The 14,458-nt window shown below is 36.2% G+C and overlaps 1 protein-coding gene across 2 annotated transcripts in view; it reads right to left on the reverse strand.

The window, feature by feature from the left end:
• CCDC148 (coiled-coil domain containing 148) overlaps positions 1 to 14,458 on the reverse strand; it is a 265,733-nt gene that overhangs the window by 174,855 nt on the left and 76,420 nt on the right. For both annotated transcript variants that reach the window (XM_082465005.1, XM_082465004.1), the window contains exons 2-4: positions 9,737 to 9,799; positions 8,691 to 8,812; positions 234 to 337 (exon numbers count right to left, since the gene is read on the reverse strand). In XM_082465005.1, the coding sequence (XP_082321131.1) occupies positions 234 to 337; positions 8,691 to 8,812; positions 9,737 to 9,799 (289 nt within the window). The remainder of the gene's footprint in view (positions 1 to 233; positions 338 to 8,690; positions 8,813 to 9,736; positions 9,800 to 14,458) is intronic.

A 14,458-nucleotide genomic window follows, 5' to 3' on the forward strand; every position in this document is an offset into this window, starting at 1 on the left:
AAGATTATCTTTCTTTTTTTCCTAAGGAAAGGAAAAGCCATATTAATATATTCATTGGATTCCAAATTAAACTGAGGAAATGAAAGGATTTTAATTTAACTCACATTCAACTGTAACTTTAAATTTTGATTATAATAGTTTAATTAATATGGAAATTTACAGAACATCTACCTAGGTAAGTGCAACTCAGTAATTCCTGCGTGTTCTTAATTGAGATTTCCCTCAGTTCTTACCTGACTTCATTTAGCCTTTGGTGTTCTTGCCACCACACTTGCTTGTGTTGCTTTATTAGTGTCTGCTCTTTAGATATCTTTGAAGTCTGCACTGCTTTTCTGATCTAGATTTAAAGGAACAAAAGAGGAGCAATGTCCATGTCTTTTAAGTGTTTTCCACAATAAAAATGTTTAATCTGTAATTTCTAAGTTAAATACTTATTCTTTTTCAATCCTATTCGTGCATTTTCTAACATTAGCACCTTTCTAAAGAAAGGTGAAGTAATTCTATTTTCCATACAGACAATAAATAACACCTTAATTCATCTAGCCCCAGAAAATCTGCAGACTATTCCATATATTTTCTTGCCTTTTTACACATCTTCCCTGTCAGGCATCACAGGCATCATTATTCCCATGTTACAGTTGAGGACAGTGAAGTTCAGAGAGGTTAAAAGACTTGGTCAAGACCATCAAACTCATAAACATCAGAATCACATAGAACCTCAGCGTTCAGATTGGTTTTATGTGATCCTTCAGCACTGGATGGGAAAAGGTCATTGGATAAGTTATTAGGAGGCCTGGCTTTAGTCTCAGCTTCAGTATCTACTAGAAATGTGACCTTGAACTGTATATACAATTTTAATCTTTCAACTCCATGACTTTGTAAATAAAATTTTAAATTAAAACTTAAATTTTAAATTTCAGGCAAATCTTTATTTGAAGGTACTAAACAAGGAAACAGTGAAAAATCAGGTAGCACTGAAACCCAAATTTTCAACTAAATTTAAATTCTTCCCGAATTTTATGACTTTTAAAAAATGCTTTTGGGTTTGTGTTGATAAAATATGTCAGGCCTGGGTCTGTTTGCCTTAAGATCCATTCTTGGCCATCTTCCTCGTCTGCTCCACATCAGAGAGCAGCCTGCGTTTCTCAGACACCCCTAGCAACTGCCTTCCAGCTGGGTTCAGCCAAAGGGAGACATTGGTAGTGGGAGACTGGAGGGAGGGAGGGAGGAAGGGAGAAGCCAAAGCATTACTCACTTCTCCTGCCTTCTTTCTCCCAGAGGGGTCTCCACAAGCATCTGCATCTTCTCCATTGCTCCAACATTTCTTGACATTTCTACTATGGTTCTAACTATCTCTGGGTAACCTCAGCCTATGGGATGTACTACAACCTTGCTTTTTCTAAATGTCCCTCCAACCCAGGCAAAGCAATGACTCACTTCTGTTCTAATCCCTGTATCGGTTCACAGTCCTCAGGCTTCTCAGCTCTATCACCTGTGTAACCGTTTCCTGCATTAAAGACCCCTCTATTCTAAATCCTTAAGTGGTTAGACTCTGACTGACATGTACATGCTGAACTTGTGTATTTCATATTAATACTTTTAAACATCTATAAAAGTGTTAATCTGAAATCAGAAACTTGATGAAATATGCATATTTTATATTTTCCCTGTTACTAGAATACTTAGTACCCTGAAAGGCTTAACAGATCAATACTGAAGATATAAAAACTTCAGAAGAGAAGTTCTAAAAGGACTCTGTAATGCATGCTATTTCTAGCTGTCATTCACTGATTACCGTAACCTTGAGTTTATCTTTCCACTGTTCTGGTTACTGATTCAAAATTAGGGGTATAAGAAAACAAAATAACCCAAACATTACTTAAAAAAACACAAAGTCAAAGTCAAATCTTTTCTTAAGAGTGCTGCAATTATGAAATTTAGGAGAAAAGTACATTTAAATCAGAACAGGAGGGACATCCCTGGTGGTGCAGTGGTTAAGAATCCACCTGCCATTGCAGGGGACATGGGTTCAATCCCTGGTCTGGGAAGATCCCACATGCCGTGGAGCAACTAAGCCCCTGGGCCACAACTCCTGTGGCTTGCGCTCTAGAGCCTGCAAGCCACAACTACTGAGCCCGCATGACACAACTACTGAAGCCCGCGTGCCTAGAGTCCGTGCTCTGCAACAAGAGAAGCCACCACAGTGAGAAGCACGTGCACTGCAACGAAGAGTAGCCCAGGCTCGCCACAACTAAAGAAAGCCCGCACACAGCAATGAACACCCAATGAACCCAAAAGTAAATAAATAAAATAAATTTATAAAATAAATAAATAAGTCAGAACAGGACACTGCAGGAAAACATACAGCCATCTCTCTATTTCACAGAAAAAATAAAAGTACATATGTAGTGTTTCTAAAATCAGACACTCTGTGTTTGCTTAAGAATGCCTAAAACTCATTCCAACTATTTACCATCTATAGTCTCTGAAGTTTGTTGCAGCAGGCACAACTTTTAAAATTAGATTTCTTTGACATATTTGGTCCATATTGTACAAAAAAATTAAAACACATTTGTGAAAGATGTAGACACATTTTTATAATTTAAAAAAAAATCAATGCTGCTGCCTTTGGGCCCAGGGAAAGACCGATTAAGTAGACTATAATGTGAAAATAAAGCTACAGTTTTTCACTAGACACTTACAATATTTTGCAGAACATTCTGATTTTTTTGTAAATTCACTCATTGACTCTACTTCTATCTTTGGCCAAAATTTTTTTTAAAAATAAAGTTTTTAAACAAACAAGAAGATTTAAAATTGTATCTTTTTCAATAGAGTACTTTCTAGGTGATTCCAATTCATTTTGCTGAGCAATAAGCCATTTGAAATCAATATTTTAGGTGGATGATGATTTATGCAGAATGCTGATGAATTAAAAATTACAAAAGTAATACATTAGAAAGTAGTTTATTGTGATGAGCCAAGATCATAAAACCCTAAATAGGTACCCTGAAATACCGTGAAAGCTCTTTGGGCCAGATGATCCATCTTTAGATATAAACAACAGTAATTAGTGGACAATTTAAGTGTTGGTTACATGTACCTATGTCAAAATTCATTGAGATGTACACTTTAGATTTGTGTACTTCACTATATGTGAGTTATAACTCAATACAGAACTGAAGAAATAAAAATTTTTAAAAAACTATACTAAGATGCAATTCCTCATCTATCAGGTTGGCAAAAACTCAAATATTTAACAAAACACTATGTGAGGCTATGGGAAAACATGTTCTTTCTCTTATGTTGCTAGTGGGAATACAAAATGATGCAACCCCCCGTAGAAGGGAATTTGGAGTATCATATGGATTTATCCTTTGACCTAGCAATCTTACCTATAGAAATCTATCTGAAAACTGTATTGGCCAAAGTATAAAAAGATAGGTGAACAAAGCTATTCACTGCAGCACTATTTATAATAGAAAAAGACAAGCGCAGAGATTCTGTCAATAAGTGTTCTTACCAAAATAAATTCAACTTGAATCTCATCAAGTCTCCAGATATAACTACCAATTACCAGAAATACAAGAGATAGGAAAATATGTTTAATGACACCACCAGAATGTAATCAGCAAAATCCAGACTGTAAGAAACTATAAAGGATAAATACTACAATTTCTTCAAAAAATAAATTATAAGAATACAAGAGGATGGGGCTTCCCTGGTGGCACAGTGGTTAAGAATCCGCCTGCCAATACAGGGGACACGGGTTCGAGCCCTGGTCCGGGAAGATCCCACATGATGCAGAGCAACTAAGTCCCTGCACCACAACTACTGAGCCTGCGCTCTAGAGCCCGTGAACCACAACTACTGAAGCCCGCGCGCCTAAAGCCTGTGCTCTGCAACAAGAGAAGCCACTGCAATGAGAAGCCCATGCACCGCAACAAAGAGTAGCCCTCGCTCACCACAACTAGAGAAAGTCTGCGCACAGCAACGAAGACCCAACGCAGCCAAAAATAAATAAATAAAATAAAATAAATTTATATAAAAAAAAGGACACAAGAGGATGGAGGAGGAAACCTAAAAAAATAAAAATCAATTGTAATATATGGATATTATTTAGATACTAATTTGAATAAATTTTAAGAAAAAAATTTGGAGACAATCAGGGAAATTTAACACTGATTATTTGAAATTATTAAGAAATCATGAACATTTTAATAGTAATCGTATTGTAGGGTTTGGGGTTTTATAGCCCTAATCTTTTAGAGATGCATGCTGAAATATTTATGGTGAATATTATGATGTCTGAGATTTCAAAATAATCTGGTGCAGAGGGAAGCCGTAGGTGGGAGTACAGAGGAAATAACAGCCAAGAGTTGTTCATAGTTGAAGCTGGATAATGTTATGTGTAGATTAATGATACCATTCACTCTAATTGTGCATATTCTTGCAATTTTCCATAATATAGTGTTTTAAAAAAAGAATTAGTAGATGGATTACTTGAGTTGGACAAGAAGAAATATTCATTCTTGCTAAGCAAAGAAATTCAAATAAAAATAATTGTAAAGATCTCTTTTGTACTTAAACTGGGAATGAACAGTTAACATATAATGTACCAAAAATTGGTCTCAATTTTCAGCCCACATCTACTATTTGGCTTCAGGTTCAGTCTCAGCCTTTGAAAGACTAGATTATTCAATGTGCACATCAGTGTCTTATCTGGCATCCCAGAATTTGTGCATGATCAATAACACAGCAATTATATAGGTCACTATCACATCTAATCAGTATAACAATACCAGCAAAACGAATCAGGCAAGACTTCCTAATTTATTGTTAATTTAAAATACTTACTGTTAATTTCTTTTCAAATATAGCTAAGCATTCTAGATGTAACTTGAAGCAAAAATCTTCTTACGTGCTTTTTTTAAAATTAATTAATTAATTAATTTTGGGCCGCGTTGTGTCTTCGTTGCTGCACGTGGGCTTTCTCTAGTTGCAGCAAGCGGAGGCTACTCTTCGTTGCAGTGCGGGCGTCTCATTGCAGTGGCTTCTCTAGTTGTGGAGCACGGGCTCTAGGCATGTGGGCTTCAGCAGTTGTGGCAGGCGGGCTCAGTAGCTGTGGCGCACGGGCTTATTTGCTCCGTGGCATGTGGGATCTTCCCAGACCAGGGATCGAACCCGTCTCCCCTGCATTGGCAGGCAGGTTCTTAACCACTGCGCAACCAGGGAAGTCCTTCTTATGTGCTTTAAATGTTAACATTCTATCATTCAGCTTGAGTATGTTTACATTTAATATTGCCACAGTAAAGTGCCGTAGTAATTAATAAAGATTGTTAAAGCTGTTAATTTCATGTGCAAAAAAAGAGCATATTTAATTAGTAAAAAAAATTGGGAATTGACATAATTAATACAAATACTAAGAGAGAATGGGTTAACTATGTAACATTAAGAATAAAATATTATTCTTCAGTCAACACATATTTCATAAAATGTTAAACAATAATATAAGAAAGGATAACAGAGACAATATTATCATAATTCCAGTTGGTGTAGGCTGTTTGATATATTAGCATTCATAACATTAAACAAAATAAATTTTAAGAATTGTATTTAATTTTCAGTTATCTAATTCCATTTAAGCCATGTGTCTTTCAAGAAAAAGCCCTATTTGGGAATTGTTCACATCTTACAAGAATAAATTAAAAGCCAAATGTCAAGTTGATATCTCTAAATTAAATGAGAAGGGAAGAGTCCAAAAATCATGAAAATGACATTCCCAATAAATCTTCCTTAAACTAGATATAATAAAAAATGAAGATTGTACAAAGGAAAGAAGACTGAAAATGATGAGGTATCCAGGACACATTTTGTTCTCACTGACCAAATTCAAAACAACGGATATTACAAAAATACTTTAAAAGGACAATTATTTATTATTATGAATCTGTGGAGACTAAAAATGGAAGCAAAAAGCTTGTCAAAATGATTGCTACAGACTGTGAACCATTTTCAGTAGTTGATGGCAAGAGATTTTTTGAGATTTGCCAAGCTATGAAGCCCAGGTACCAAGTTATTTCTAGAAAATATATAACTAAGAAGCTTCTTCATGAATGATATTCTGTGAACAAAAAGGTTATTGATGTTATTTAAAATGTCAGTTGAGAGTGATCATCTATTTAACCTCATAAATGTATAACACAGTGACCAGAGAAGCAATGTAGTTAGCTGACAGTGCTAAGAAATTATTGTCCCTGAACTTAATGTCAAACTCAAAAAACCACATTAATAATTTAAAATTTTAAATATGTTTATTCTTTGATAGAAATCCTATCATCAAAGAGAAATTCACTTTGACCAAATATTGATTTTAACATTCAACGATTCCCCATTCATCCAAAATGTCCATCTGGATAGAAGAATAGATGGATGGACAGACGGACAGACAGATGGATGAACAGATATATAGATAATATTTGGAATATATATATGAACATATATGTACAGTCAACCTTGAACAACACAGGTTTGAACTGCATGGGTCCACTTATACGTGCATTTTTTTCACTAAATACTACAGTATCACACAATCCACAGCTGGTTAAATCTGAGGATGTAGAACCATAGATATAGAGCAACCTTGGATTCAGAGGGCTGACTAGGAGGGCTAACTATAAATTATACACAGATTTTCTTCCAGGAGACGGTCAGCCCCCCTAACCCTCGCATTGCTCAAGAGTCAACTGTACACATTCCAATACTGAAAAGGGTGTAGACAAAATGTTTGTAGTGGCATCTTTACTACAACAGTACTTTGGGAGAAAACCAAAAAACATTCATACTTTTTGGCCCAGACATCCCAATCACGGGAATTTATCCACATAAAGTGTCCATGCATGAAGATATTTACGGAAACATGATTTCCAATATCACAAACTTGGATACAACCTAAATATCCAAAAATTGGAATGTGATAAGGTATGCATCTTTTTCTGTTTGGAGTACTCATCACTCCTGTTTTTGTTTGACTAAATCTTATTGTCCTTGAGATTCCAATTCCAATGTCACTTCCTTAGAAAAGCCTTCCCACCCAATTAGGATCAAGTCCTGTTATTATACACCAGACAGCCTTTTTTATTGGAGTTTATACTTAATACAATTTTATTTCAGGGCTTATTTGATAAACACTGGCTTCTCTCCTCCCTCTCTCCTGCAAATAGTATACCCCATGAGGGTAGGTGTTATATGTTGTTCACCATTATATATTCAAGGTACATAATACGTATTTATTATATGTATCAATACATATGTGTATAGATGGTGTATATACAACAGATCAGCACAGAAGTCAGAAATATGAAAATAGTTTTATTAGGATGATAGTTATGTAAGTGATTTTGCCATAAAATTTCTTTGAATAACATTAAATTATTTTAAAGCTATATCTGAAACAAACAAATAATGCCCTACTTTTTAAGTGGTCTCCTTAGTTTGAGGGGACATAGCTCATGAATATATGGTAATTTCCCCAGAATAGGGTATCAAATGTGCCTTGAAATCATGAGAGTTGCCTTTTTAAAAAAAATTAGCAATAAAAAGCTATGTAAAACTAATATAACACAAAAATATTAAATATACATGAAAGCTTGTAAATTGCTTAATATGTTGCTTTGCTAAACCAGATTTTTTAATGCAACCAAGCAATGAAAATGCTGTTTATAATGTACTCTATTATTTGCATAAGAGGGAAACATACTGCCTGAATAATCCTAAACCCATCCATGGTCCTAAAATACTGTGCACAATCACTTGCACATAAACCTCTTTCAAATCTAGTCCAGGCTCACCTCTTCTTAGATCAGGGCAAAAAGGGAACTCGAGAAAAGAGAGGCACCTGGGGGCATACTTTGTATGGTGTTGCAGAAGGAGCTTTAAATTAGATGATAATCCATGGCTAGCACTTACTAGCAATTTTTATTTTTTTTAGATTATGTTAGAAATTGTTGAAAATTAATGAGATAGCTATCTTTCTAAAACTAAAGGTGAATTCAGGCCTCATGGGGTAGTTAAGAACATTAAATGAGTAATGCATGTAGACTAGATAGCACAGTGTCTGAGAGCATTCAATAAATGTTGCTATTCACAGGGCTTCCCTGGTGGCGCAGTGGTTAAGAATCTGCCTGCCAGTGCGGGGGACACGGGTTTGTGCCCTGGTCCAAGAAGATCCCACATGCCGTGGAGCAACAAAGCCAGTGCACCACAACTACTGAGCCTACGCTCTAGAGCCCACAAGTCACAACTACTGAGCCCGCAAGCCACAACTACTGAGCCTCTGTGCTGCAACTACTGAAGCCCGTGTGCCTAGAGCCTGTGCTCCACAACAAGAGAAGCCACCGCAATGAGAAGCCCGCACACCGCAAAGAAGAGTAGCCCCCGCTGGCCACAAATAAAGTGCGCATGCAGCAACGAAGACCCAACACAGCCAAAAAAATAAATAAAGAAATAGGAAAAAAAAAATGTTGCTATTCACTATTACCAATAGTTGGGAGATTCTAAAAACTATTTAGAATGTTATTTATTTTCACATTTCATTGTAACTACCATTTTACTTCCTAGCAATTCAATTTTCCAAAACTAGAAAACACAAACACACACACACACACACACACACACACACAACTTCTAACCTTTAGCTCTGTAGAGGCAGAAGCTAATTTTTTTGCTTCGGTTAATGCATGCAACTGTTGATAGTCTACTGGTTTATACTTGGTGCTTCTCATTTCATTTTTCATATGAAATACCAGATTATCTGTTTTTCATCAAAAACAGAAAATGACAAAGAAATAGTATTATGTTATTGGAAGTCAAAATAGAGTTATGGCAACATGTTGACTGCAGGTCTTATTTTTAAAGATTTTTAAGCAAATATGAGAAGTAATATATTGTAATATTCGTAGTATATTTGAACCTCAATTTCTGGAAATTTAAAAAATATTGCCACTATATTCCTTGCATAAAATTACTTCTAAAAGGGCATAAAAGGAATATTTCCATTTAAGTTAGTACACTGAGAATTTTAGAAAATTATATTGTCAAGATACAAAGTATGACCATTCTTTTCATTTAAAATGTGTTAGTCATCAACTGTGAATATTTAAGTATCACATTCTTATGAATCAAATTAATAGAATTTTTAAAGTCATAGCTGCATTTTTAACTTAGAAAAATTGATTTCAATTAAATACGAAAAAAGGTTGAAACTGAAACCCAAAAAATTTAATAGGCCAGATAAGATTAAAATGATACAAAATGTTTGGGCAGGCATTCTCCATCCAAGCATATAAAATGTCCTAGTTTAGTTTGATACTAACTATTTTGATAAAGTGAAACATAGGTAGAGGATACTCTAAGGCCAAGTAGCGTGAAGTATAAAAATTTGGGTAATTCAAGCACCATTGCCTCAATGATGTGAAAAATTACCTGTGAGATGTAAGGCAATTAAGATTTATTAAGTATATCATGGATCACATGACTGCAAGAAGCTTCCAAACGATTTAAGGACAAGCACAGGAAAGAATGGTTGGCCTGACTATTGTAAGGGAACTGGAGAAATCTTCAATGTGACCAAAAAATGAACCTTCCATTATTAAACTTTTGAAAATCAACATTCCAATTTTATATCACCCAAAATCCACCATAAATCATAAAACAGGCTTAGAAGTAGAAAAAATACCTGAGGTATCATTTTTCTGAACTGTCATGAATGGTCGGTCTCTTTTATCCATGTTTTCCATATCTGTCAAGGAAACAAAAGAGAGCTAATAACATTTTACAATGTAATTTAAAAAACTGTTTTAAAGATATGTTCATTGTAGTGATTTTTGAAATAAGGTCCAGGACCGGATGCCATAACTCCATGTATTTTATTAAAATTTGTTTCTCTTTGCTCCTAGAAGCCTCCTTCCATTAGTTTTTTCTCCTTGTGCTTTTCCTGATCTTGGTTTCTCCAACCAATCTCTTATCTCTTAGTTACCCTCTCTTGGATTGTCCCAGTGACTGGTAAATATTTTGTGATTAAAAAATTGTGTATGTTTTATCTTGAGTTCTTGAGAGGAAAGAAATACCTAAATTAAAGAATAAAGCAGCTAGCCAAATTACTTACTACTTCTCTTCAGCAACGCAGTACTTGTGGTGGACATGGGGATGTGCCATCCACTTCTAGAAAGCACTTGATGCTTACCTGTCACCAGCTTCAGGGTTGGACTCAGCTGCAGAGAACAGCCTCACCCAAAGGCACACCATTCCTGGGGTAGCCTATACCCAATGACAGAGTGAGGCAAGGATGTAAAGACCCAGCAGTTTGGGCTTAATGCAGGTCACTCTGGTGGGCAATATTTGCTCCAGAGCTCCCTTTGGGGTTGACCCACACTTTGTTGGACCTGCATTGAAATTGACTTTTTCATTTGCCCAATCTTGCTTCTCCCTTCTTCCTTTCACAGGTATGGATCCCTGATAAATATCTAGCACCCCAAACTGCCTCAGCATCTCCTTCCTAAGAACCCAACCTGCAGCAGCACCAAACTGAACTGACATCTTTTTATGGCACCCCCAGGGCAAGATACTAGTCAAGTGGTTCTTTAAATAACAGTACACATTTTTCATACATTTTTGTTCCATATCTGCTAGGTTGAACTGATCGTGTCTAGTGGCCTTTGCAGTAACCTAAATCTTAAATGGAAGAAAAAGTCGCACAAGTCCATGATTTTCAGAAACTCTGCCAAGTTACCAAGAATCATGGAGATTGCTCACCAGCTTTAGGAATATAGGGATAAACCTCAGTGTGTAATTTCTATAGGGTCTCTGTCAAGGAATTCTTGTTTTAACCCTTTGATAATATTGACAATCCTCATACCATCTGCTTTCTACTCATACCCATATCCTATGCATTAAGATTCTTTTTCATTCTGGAAGATTTTGCACATCTAATCTGTCCACCTGCACTGCCTCAAGCCCCCATCACCTCCGGCCTGGATGACAGAGGCATTCTACTTTGTACCCTTACAGTGCATTCTCCACACAGCAGCCAAAGTAACCTCTTAAAAACTCTAATCTGACCTTGTTGAATCCCTTCAATGGTACCCATACCCTTTAAGATAGTATCCAAACTTCTTTAAATGGCCTATAAGGCCCTGGGTGATCTTGCCTTTGATCATCTCTCTACCTTCATCTCATTCACACATTCCAACCACACTGGTCTTTCTATTTCTCAAACATACCAAGTTCATTCTGCTTCAAGGCCTTCCCACTTGCAGTTCCTTCTGGCATTTAAGGTGAGGGCTTTGGTCATTTTGGCGACTTACTCAGTTTTCCTGGGTCTCGCCCATGTATACAAGCTATTAAACTTTTGTGTGATTTTCCCCTGTTAATCTGTCTCATGTCAATTTAATTCTTAGAACAACCAGAAGAACCTAGAACGGTAGAGGAAAATTCTTCTTCCCCAACACTACATGGTTCAAACTTAACTATGACCTTGATGAAATAAAATTTCTGAGGGCAAGACAAAAAAAATTTAAACAAAATTTTCATCTGCCTGCTTGGGCCTCTTCCCTCCCCTTTAGAGTGTATTGTGCATCTGCATTAACCAGACCTCCTCAGAAGATCACCTTTCTCCTTAATCTTTTAATGGGTTATGATGACCCACCATCAGCTTTGTAAGCACAGATCTGCATTGTGTAATCTGTCATTTGACTTATAACCCTTTGTCTCAGAAACTTATATAACTGTGCTTTGACCTCTAACCAGTGGAACAGCTCTCAGAGCTTTCTGAAAGACTGTCTCCAGGTAATAATCTTCAGGATGGCTCAAATAAAATTGTCTATTTATTTCTAGATTGACGAATTTTTTAAACATATTTATTGGAGTATAATTGCTTTACAATGGTGTGTTAGTTTCTGCTTTATAACAAAGGGAATCAGCTATACATATACATATATCCCCATATCTCCTCCCTCTTGCGTCTCCTTCCCACCTTCCCTATCTCACCCCTCTAGGTGGTCAAAAAGCACCAAGCTGATCTCCCTGTGCTATGCGGCTGCTTCCCACTAGCTATCGATTTTATATTTCATAGTGTATATATGTCCAAACCAATCTCTCACTTCGTCCCAGCTTACCCTTCCGCCTCCCCGAGTCGTCAAGTCCATTCTCTACGTTTGCGTCTTTATTCCTGTCCTGACCCTAGGTTCCTCAAAACCATTTTTTTTTATTCCATATATATGTGTTAGTATATGGTATTTGGTTTTCTCTTTCTGACTTACTTCACTCTGTATGACAGACTCTAGGTCCATCCACTTCACTACAAATAACTCAATTTCGTTTCCTTTTATGGCTGAGTAATATTTCATTGTATATATGTGCCACATCTTCTTTATCCATTCATCTGTCAATGGACGCTTAAGTTGCTTCCATGTCCTGGCTATTGTAAATAGAGCTGCAATGAACATTGTGGTACATGACTCTTTTTGGAGTATACTTTTCTCAGGGTATATGCCCAGTAGTGGGATTGCTGGGTCATATGTTAGTTCTATTTTTATTTTCTTAAGGAATCTCCATACTGTTCTCCATAGTGGCTGTATCAATTTACACTCCCACCAACAGTGCAAGAGGGTTCCCTTTTCTCCACACCCTCTCCAGCATTTATTGTTTGTAGATTTTCTGATGATGGCCATTCTCAATGGTGTGAGGTGATACCTCATCGTACTTTTGATTTGCATTTCTCTAATGATTAGTGATGTTGAGCATCCTTTCATGTGTTTGTTGGCAATCTGTATATCTTCTTTGGAGAAATGTCTATTTAGATCTTCTGCTCATTTTGGGATTGCATTGTTTGTTTTTTTGATATTGAGCTGCTTGTATATTTTGGAGATTAATCCTTGGTCAGTTGCTTCATTTGCAAATATATTCTCCCATTCTGAGGGCTGTCTTTTCCTCTTGTTTATGGTTTCCTTCGCTGTGCAAAACCTTCTAAGTTTCATTAGGTCACATTTGTTTATTTTTGCTTTTATTTCCATTTCTCTAGGAGGTGGATCAAAAAGGATCTTGCTGTGATTTATGTCATAGTGTTCTGCCTATGTTTTCCTCTAAGAGTTTTATAGTGTCTGGCCTTACATTTAGGTCATTAATCCATTTTGAGTTTATTTTTGTGTATGGTGTAAGGGAGTGTTCTAATTTCATTCTTTTACATGTAGCTGTCCAGTTTTCCCAGCACCACTTATTGAAGAGGCTGTCTTTTCTCCATTTTATATTCTTCCTTCCTTTATCAAAATTAAGGTGACCATATGTGCATGGGTTTATCTCTGGGCTTTCTATCCTATTCCACTGATCTATATTTCTGTTTTTGTGCCAGTACCATACTGTCTTGATTACTGAAGCTTTGTAGTATAGTCTGAAGTCCAGGAGCCTGATTCCTCCAGCTCCATTTTTGTTTCTCAAGATTGCTTTGGCTATTCGGGGTCTTTTGCATTTCCATACAAATTGTAAAGTTTTTTGTTCTAGTTCTATGAAAAATGCCATTGGTAGTTTGATAGGGATTGCACTGAATCTGTAGATTGCTTTGGGTAGTATAGTTATTTTCACAGTGTTCATTCTTCCAAACCAAGAGCATGGTACATCTCTCCATCTGTTTGAATCATCTTTAATTTCTTTCATCAGTGTCTTATAGTTTTCTGCACACAGGTCTTTTGTCTCCTTAGGTAGGTTTATTCCTAGGTATTTTATTCTTTTTGCTGCAGTGGTAAATGGGAGTGTTTCCTTAATTTCTCTTTCAGATTTTTCATCATTAGTGTATAGGAATGCGAGAGATTTCTGTGCATTAATTTTGGATTCTGCTACTTTACCAAATTCATTGATTAGCTCTAGTAATTTTCTGGTAGCATCTTTAGGATTCTCTATGTATAGTATCATGTCATCTGCAAACAGTGACAGCTTTACTTCTTCTTTTCTGATTTGGATTCCTTTTATTTCTTTTTCTTCTCTGATTGCTGTGGCTAAACCTCCCAAAACTATGTTGAATAATAGTGGTGAGAGTGGACAACCTTGTCTTGTTCCTGATCTTAGAGTAAATGCTTTCAGTTGTTCACCTTTGAGAACAGTGTTGGCTGTGGGTTTGTCATATATGGCCTTTATTATGTTGAGGTAAGTTCCCTCTATGCCTACTTTCTGCAGGGTTTTTATCATAAATGGGTGTTGAATTTTGTCAAAAGCTTTTTCTGCATCTATTGAGATTATCATATGGTTTTTATCCTTCAATTTGTTAATATGGTGTATCACATTGACTGACTTGCGTATATTGAAGAATCCTTGCATTCCTGGGATACACACCACTTCATCATGGTGTGTGATCCTTTTAATGTGCTGTTGGATTCTGTTTGTTAGTATTTTGTTGACAACTTTTGCATCT

Source organism: Balaenoptera physalus (genome assembly GCF_965194825.1).
Source record: "Balaenoptera physalus genome assembly, chromosome: 6".
In the NCBI taxonomy this organism is placed as follows: Eukaryota; Metazoa; Chordata; class Mammalia; order Artiodactyla; family Balaenopteridae; genus Balaenoptera; species Balaenoptera physalus.